Genomic DNA, 8,952 nt, shown 5'->3' with positions numbered 1-8,952 from the left:
TACTGAGAAAATCGTCAAAATCTATGCTGTATAAACTTTATCTCCTATAGCACTGATTGTTAAGATACCAGTTTTTGCCATATATCTCCTTTATGTACGAAACTAAACCCAATAAATTGTGTTACCAGTTTACATACCGATCACATAGCGGTGAAAATCACTTAGATTGGTGTCATATAAAGTATATCTTCCATACCTCTGATTGTTTAGATGCGATTTTTTATATAAGTATGTAACTCCTCTATCGATGTATGCAGATGTATTCAAAAGCAGTAATCTGTCAAAGTAAAATTTGCAGATGTTCATGAAAGGTATGAAGCCTTCGGCATAGCCGAAGACAGCGCTGCTCTTACTTGTTTTTTATTTACTTTAATTTATAAAAAAACAAGAGCAGCGCTGTCTTCGGCTATGCCGAAGGCTTCATACCTTTCATGAACATCTGCAAATTTTACTTTGACAGATTGCTGCTTTTGAATACATCTGCATACATCGATCGAGGAGTTACATACTTATATAAAAAATCGCATCTAAACAATCAGAGGTATGGAAGATATACTTTATATGGCACCAATCTAAGTGATTTTCACTGCTATGTGATCGGTATGTAAACCGGTAACACAATTTATTGGGTTTAGTTTCCTACATAAAGGAGATATATCGCAAAAACTGGTATCTGAACAATCAGTGCTATAGGAGATAAAGCTTATACAGCATAGATTTTGACGATTTTCTCAGTAGACTTTGTATTATTATTTATAAAATATCTTACGAAATTTATCGGTTTTAGCTGTTCAAATAAAGGAGTTTTACAGTAAAATCCCATATCTGAACAATCAGATGTATGGAAGATACAAATATGTTATAGTCTGCCGATCCTTGTTATTTTCAAAGTATTCTGTTAATAATGAGTGAAAATGGTGCGAAATTTCATGTTCCTAGCTGCATAAATGGAGGAGTTATGATAAAAGACCTCATATCTGAACAATCAGTTGTATGGGGGCTGCAGGTTATAGTGACCCGATCTTTGTTATTTTCACTGTAAGTCTTCTGTTGATAATGAGTGAAAACAGCGCGAAATTTCATGGTCCTAGCTACATAAATGGATGAATTATAACGAAAAATCTCATATCTGAACAATCAGTTGTATGGGAGCTATAGGTTATAGTGACCCGATCTTTGTAATTTTCACTGTAAGTATTCTGTTGATAATGGGTGCAAGTACTGCAAAATTTCATGTTCGTAGCTGCATAAATGGAGAAGTTATAACGAAAAATCTCATATCTGAACAATCAGTTGTATGGGAGCTATATGTTATAGTGGTCCGATTCTTCCGGTTCCGACAAATGATTAATACATTATAAAAATACACCCACCTACCAAATTTGATCCGGATATCTCGAAAACTGAGAGACTAGATTGCATACAAACAGACAGACAGACGGACAGACGGACAGACGGACATGGCTAAATCAACTCAGCTCGACGTTCTGATCATATAAGTATACATTTTAATGGGTCTATCTCTTTTTATTCTGGTACTTACAAACATCGGACCAAAGTTATAATACCATTTCATGCTCATGAAAGGTATAAAAATATTACTAAAAGGCGAACAGCGTAACACTAAGACCTCCCCATTAGCCGATCTTGCAATTAGTCTTTCGAAAGATAGTAAAGAGCTTTCAAGTTAATTTCAAGAATTGACAATTGTCTTACGAAAGACTTTTGTCTTGTGGTGAGTTGAAAGAAAGTTGCCAGAATTTCCCTGTTATATTAATTTGACACTATCTTATTTGAAATTTTGCCTTAAAATTTCGTATAATATAGCTGAATGACAGAGCATAATTCATCTGCTTATTGCGCCATGTACCGTACCAAACTTTAAGTGCACTTAAATTATCTAACCGCCATACCTAAACAAAAGCTTCGGCGTTGTCTGGCTGTCAAAGAATTCTCATGCCCATACGGCGTCTACGCTGAACGGTTGGAAAATCCGTTTTTGACAGGGCGTTAGGAAGTGAAGTTGGCTGCAGAAAACGGCGAAACTGTAATTCTCGTGTTCCACACAAATAAACCTATGCTTATTTTTTTGTTGTTTCTGCATTTAACGTAGCGTTGACGCTTTTGTTTAGGTATGGCACTTCAGCGTTAGCGTTAGGCGTCAGAAAACGCCCCACCCATCGCTTTTGTTTAAGTATGGTGGTAACTTGCACCACAGAAACATTTTTAATATTTTCTTTATTACAAGTTTTTGTATACTTTATATAAATCATATATGTACTTTTATAATAAAAAAAAATTTAATACGTTTCTTATTGCGAAGTTGAATGATGACAAATTCACTGTTTTGACGAGCGAGGCGAACACCAAATCAGCGCCAAAGTTGTATGTAGATACAATGACTTAGATCAAGGCTGTCGAAACTGCCTGGAGGTGGAGTCACCTTGACCCCTATGGCTGTGCCGGTAAAACGCATTCTCTGTTTGCTTGCTGCCGACGAAAGGACGCATTTTATTTTGCTTAGGTGTAAAAAACGAACTCAACGTGTCATTGATTGACTCGCCTTCAGTGCCTTTTACGTTAATTTAAAAATTGTAAATACATATGTATATAATTTTTCACTTGTTTAATTTTTCATGTAGCGCGGGACTTCTTGTGGTACGGGCCCCTAGGCTAGTCCCTATGTAGCCTATGTCCCGGTCATGTTGAAGACGTTTTAATCGACTCCAATCGGGACCAAAATTTATATGTGATATCCTCAACTACGGTAGTATCGATTTTGGGAATTACATGGAAAAACCTAGTTTTAATTTTGTGAGTCTCTATAGAGGAATCTGTACTTTGCCGCCTGTGCGGCACACCTTAACCGTCTCCAATTGGGACTAAAATTTATATGTGATATCTGTGACCGTGGTATTACCAATTTCGGGGGTGAAACTGAAAAAAACTTGGTTTTTTAAGGACCAATACTAAAGCAGAATATTGTTTATACCTCAGATTGTATGTATTTTAACGTCTTTTGTGCTAAAATACGGGAAGAAAGGGGTGCGTAAATTTTATTTGAAGTCATTTTCATTTAGATTCAGGAATCTTCCTCTCAAAGAAGTTTAAGCTATCTTTTGTTAAACTTCTTGCATAGGCCAATTTTTCTAACCAGCTTAATGCCTAACTATTTAGATTCAGTACGACTAGAAAACAGGTAGGAAGATTGCAGTCCTAAGGCATGTTTAATGAAATCAAAACGAGTGCGCAATAAATTTCTTCATTTCTTTCACCGCCAAGCAACATCAATGCTGGTTGATTGTCGCCTGCTCCCGCTGTTGCAGAGACAAACAATTACCTGCACTTCTATGTTGATTTGATTGAATTTAAGTGGCTCTATTCCACTTTGCTTACTAAACCATTTGTCTTCTCTTCTTTTTTCTTTTCATTGCCTTTACGCTACTATCCAACTGAATGCCGTCTGGGTGTCTAAATGGCAATCTACAATGCTGCAAAACCTGCCTATGCTACGATTTGCATTGTTGGCCAACACAATAACACAACTACTGATGGATGCCCATTTCCGCTTTCGTATAAATAACACAAACACACACGAACTTACGCGCATCCGGACCTACTTACAATCACACAATTTCCTGTCTACGTCCACTGACTTATTTGCACATTTAACATGCTAACACTTCTGCGACTTACCATTCCCTCTGCAAATGTACGCTACTAACCGTTTGCTGTTCGCTCTTAACTCTCGACTGCCTACTGGCTACCTGTTTTACTCCATCCGGCCGATATGATCTGATCTGCTATCCCGTCGTCGTGTTGCTTGTTCAACTCGGCGCTTGTCCGACACGTTTCTGGCCTGTCAGCAGCATCTTCCCTCAGCCGCGTATGACAACGTCATACAGCTCGTCGCTGCTAATCAAATCAGCGCACGTACACAACTACTATCGGGCTCGACGACAGACCCAACCGCCAGCAGCAGTAGCACCATAGTTAGTGCAGTGGACAGTGGCTTACTGCATCACCATCATAGCAGCGTAGGCAGCACAAAGGCATCGGTAAGTGGTGCTTCAACGGCTGTCACGGCGACAGCTTCAACGAATGGCCTAAGTGAGGCTCTAATCGGTTCGCCCACCTCCTTGTACAATGCCTCAACATCAGTCGCCCACCTGCAGCAGCAATTGCACGGTGGCCCTGGCGGTGGTGGCGGGACGTTACCACCCGGTTTGGGGAGTGGCAGCGGCTATATACTTAGCAGTCTCATCAACAGTAATGAGAGTTGTAACACCAACGGCAGCAATAGTGGACTGCATCAAAATGTTGGTCGTGCCACAATACTGCAACTCCAGCAACAACAACAACAGCAGCAGTTGCAACATCATCCGCTGCCTTTGCCACATCCACTGGCATACAATACGCTGGCCGGCACAACGGGCGTGAATGCGGGTGGACGGCATCATCACAGCGTCGTGCCATCGATGCTCCTCACCTCACAGACGTCGGCGTCTCTGAGTGGGATCGGACTGCTACTGAATGCCAGCAATAATAATAGCAGTAGTGGTGGTGCCAGCGGCTTAGGGCTGGGCATGACCGGTGCAGCATCAGCATCTGCGGCCTCGACAGCAACGACGTCGTGCAATTCGTCCACGGATCTGGATGACAACATAAATATCAATGCCATCAAGGATTGCTTAATGACACAGCGTGTGCCCGAAAGCTGCGTCTGAGCTGGCAATTTATGCAGTGAACAGACAAAGGCGACAAGCAAGCGCTATAAAGTAAAGATAGAAATGGATGTAGCGTGGAGTGCCGTCAAGTGGTATGTATTCGTACTTGTATAAATACATAATTGAGAGGGAAAGAGTGGAGTGAAACGGTGTTGAGTGCGGCGAAAAAAGTAAAAAGAAGTGAAGCGAAATAAAAGAAAAGTGCATGAGAACTGTAATAAATATTTAAAAGAGCCGCATGCACTCGAAGGCAGATACATATAAGTGAAAGAATGTAGTAGTAAAATCTGGTGAACTATGAAGCTATGAGTATATTAGTTGAATATCTCAAGAGTGGTATTTTCACTGTACGTCCTTAACAAAATGTGGTAGAATTAAGCGCAAATTAGATTGATGAGAGTAAAATATTTACGGGTAATTAGCGCAAACTTTCAGTGGCAATTACCAACAATGTTTTTTCTGAATTGAGTGAAAGAGAGTTCTTAAAAATCCAGTACTTAGTATTAGGTGCGCTAAACTATAATCTTTTCCATTCTTGACTCGCTGCGGGAATTACGAATGAAATAATTTTTACTAAATTTTCGCAAAGCCTCCATAGCGAAATTGTTGCAATTCTCAAAAAAAAAAAAAAGGTTTTTAATTTTAAGTGATTAAGTGATTGTCGCGATGTAACCTAAGGTCACGTGAGCCGAATGGTATTTTCGTTACAAAGGAATTTTAAGCTTAATTTCTTTAAAATTGCTGGACTTTGCTTTTGCTTTCATTTTGAAAGATTTTCTTAGTGGAATGATTTGAGTGTTCGGAACAGTTGCTTTTCACATTTAAACTTTAATTGTAATAAAAGTTAAATTAATCTGTAGCTCATTTCTGTAACAATTTTTCACCAAGGCGAATTCATATATGAATTCGACGCTTTGTTGTCTGTTTATGAGAGAAATAATTGGTAGAGAGGATTTACAGAATCGAACTACTGGAACGAGTGAGATTTTCGAAACAAATAAACTTTATTTTAATTTGAGAGAACTTTACAGAAAAATTTTTAAGTAGTATATTAAAAAATTGGAGAGGTAACTTTTACTTAAATTTTGTCTTGTATTTTCTGTGAGACGATTAGAAATTTCGAAACAGTTGATTTTTAATTCTTCTGTCTTTGTTTAATGTGTAATGTTTAGTCAATTAAGAGGCAAAGAGAATAAGTAAACAGCAAGTAGAACGAAAAAAATTCTCGCAATAAATGTACTTTATTGTTCTATTACGCTAACATACATATCGTTACCCTAATTCACAAAGGCTCTAACCAACAAATTTTATAATTTCCAGGAGAAGCAAAAAACATTACAAATAGCATATGACAAACAGGTAGGGTGTTTTAAAAAGGGGCACTCCGTTGTTTTTGATACTAAACCTTTAAAATTTTAAGTATATCCTAGCAAAATCTGTGAAAAACGCAGTTTCGAAAAAAGTGTTGGTAGGGCCTTTATGTATTAAGGGAACGATATGTATGTAGCTACAATTTCTTTTTTGGTGTTCCAATTATTATTATACATAGAATAATATTGCTTAGCTATCAACACAATATTTAATTTTTACTTAAATTTTGCAATATATTTTAAGTGGAACGACTGGAATTTTCGAAACAGTTACTTTTTTCTGACTGTGAACTACGGAAATTCAAAATCCAAAGAAAATAACACGTGGAACGAATGAAATTTTCGAAACAAATTTACTTTATGGTTCTATTACGCTAACACACATATCGTTACGTTGATTCACAAAGGCCCTAACCAACAAATTTAAAATTTTACAGGAGAAGCAAAAGCAGTATAAAAACATATGAGGTACTGAAGGTATATTTTAATATATTGCATCAAACTCTGTGATAAACGCAGTTTCGAAAAAAGTGTTGGTTAGGGCCTATTATGAATTAAGGTAACGATATGTATGTAGAATCAATTTCTTTTCTGGTGTTCCAATTATTGATATATATAGCATATTGCCTAGCTATCAACGCAATATTTAATTTTTACTTAAAGTTTACAAGATCCTTTAAGTGGAACGATTGAAATTTTTGAAACACTTACTTTTTTCTGTCTGTGAACTATAAAATGCTTATTCATTCAGAATCCAAAGAAAATAACACGTGGAACGAATGGACTTTTCGAAACAAATGTACTTTATTGCTTTATTTCGCAGATATGGCGGCAATTTTTCCTCTGATATTCCAATTTTCAATGTATATGTATGAATAATACTGCCTAGCATATCAAAACGGAAAAATAATCTATAAAAAAAAAATATAACTCAGACTACAGCATGCATTGTAAAAGTTGTAAATATGATAACTGCTATTATGCTAAGGCGTGTAAAATAAACTAATAGAAAACACTGTGCCACATAATTAATTAGAAAAATATTTATTTCTAGTTCTATGTAAGCAACACATTTTTACTCCATTTGAGATGTATTTATGTAATTAACTATGTCCGGAAACAATTATTTAGATTGAATCCAAAGTATTTTATTTAAATTTATACTTATAAAATTGTACATATATATATTGTACATATTGTACGATATACTTTAAGTTTTAAAAATATGTAATTAAAAATGCGTATAATAATTTGCCTGTCCCATATCTATAAAACATATTCTATTTCGTGTTCCTAACATATCAGTTCACATAGGGAGCTTAAATTTTATATTTAAGCTCCAGCTGAATTAGACATAGCTGTTATCTTAAATGGCTAATATATTTTTTATATAAGTCAAGAAACAAGTTCAACAACAAAAAAAACCCGCAGTGGGGTTCTGATAAGCGCTTCGCTAATTTTCCATCGCTGAAAATCTTAAATGAATAATAGATACGCCTAAAATTTAGCAACATGAAATTTTAATCATGAGGAGCGGGTAGGTTTTATTTCTTTGGAGAAATGTTTGATAATAGAAACTGCCAACTTTCCCCAAGCCTATGATAAGATTCACCGCATGACAATTTTTTAAATACTGCGCCTAAAGCTATGCCGCAAAAATTTAATTTTAAGGCGACTAATGATGAAACTAATTTTATCTTCTCCGTTGTAGTTTAAGTCGCAGAGCTAAAAAATTCTTACGCGTTGCATTTTGGCTGCTTTGGCATGTTATGTATCATATACTTAAGTTAACAGACAATCAATTTATACAACAGTTTGTCAATTCAAAGGTACGTATGCCGAAGCTTTCTCTAAGCCACTTACATACAAGCTGCTGGCACACCCCAATAAACATTTTTGTTAAATCTCAATTTGAGATTCATTTGAGAATCAGTCCTTTTCTCAAATCTCAAAGGTTAATACTCAAATGCATCTCACATAACCGTTGGTAGCGTTCTCAAACTAAAAGGCACTTTTTAATATGAAATTTGCCTTTATATTCAATTTGAGAAAAGTTCAGTTCTCAACTTTTTCTCAAACGTGAATGGAGCGAAACGAAATGAAATCTCATTGAAATATTTGTATATAGTCTGTTCCAATAGCAGTCCAGTATACAGGATTTAGTCAGAACTTACAGGAAGTCATTCCTATTGATATCAAATCTGTAAGTGGGAACACTTTTGAGCGAGTAACTGGGCAACTGTTCTAGTCCTAGTCCGAAGTTACAGGATTTAGTCCGGAGTTTTTTTTCCTGTAAGTTCATGAAAAGTGTCAAACGATCAGCTAATTTGCATGTGCAAACAAAAACAGAATGCGCTGTAAGCAAAGAACCTTATATTTTTAAAAATATGGAAGTAAACAACGAAATATTTGAATATGTATAGATTTTAATATTTAGTTAGTTATATTTCAGCCAAATCAATGCTGTACAAATGACATGTAAACAAACAGAATGACGTTTTTACAGGAATTAGTGCTTTTTGCGTTCCCGTGCACTTGTGCATCTGTTCACCTTTTACTCTCACTTTAGAGACTAAAATTGTAGTTTAACAGTTCCACAGGTTCTACTCCGAAGTTCAAAGGAACAGACTAATAGTGTTGCAAATGATACATGTAAGAGAACACACAGATTTTATAGGAAAGGAAATTATATTTATGCAGTTTAACAGTTTATTTAATAGCTTATTTATTCATTTAGTTTCTTCTTCTTCTTCTTGTTCGGCGTTGTAACCTCCTAAGCGAATTTAGCTGAGTTCAACAAAGCACGCCAGTCGTTTCTTTTCTGTGTCAACTGGCGCCAATTGGAAATGCTAAGT

The 8,952-nt window shown here is 36.2% G+C and overlaps 1 protein-coding gene across 4 annotated transcripts in view; it reads left to right on the top strand.

Moving 5' to 3' along the window:
- side-II (sidestep II transmembrane protein) overlaps positions 1-8,410 on the top strand; it is a 252,789-nt gene extending 244,379 nt beyond the window's left edge. For all 4 annotated transcript variants that reach the window (XM_017637696.1, XM_017637711.1, XM_017637704.1 and 1 more), the window contains exon 20: positions 3,870-8,410. In XM_017637696.1, the coding sequence (XP_017493185.1) occupies positions 3,870-4,727 (858 nt within the window). In that variant the 3' untranslated portion in view covers positions 4,728-8,410. The remainder of the gene's footprint in view (positions 1-3,869) is intronic.
- Positions 8,411-8,952: the final 542 nt, after the last annotated feature.

This window comes from Rhagoletis zephyria, unplaced genomic scaffold (genome assembly GCF_001687245.7).
Source record: "Rhagoletis zephyria isolate East Lansing unplaced genomic scaffold, Rhagoletis_zephyria_1.1 Rzeph_scaffold_00134, whole genome shotgun sequence".
NCBI lineage: Eukaryota > Metazoa > Arthropoda > Insecta > Diptera > Tephritidae > Rhagoletis > Rhagoletis zephyria.
This window is presented reverse-complemented; position numbering and strand designations above follow the sequence as displayed.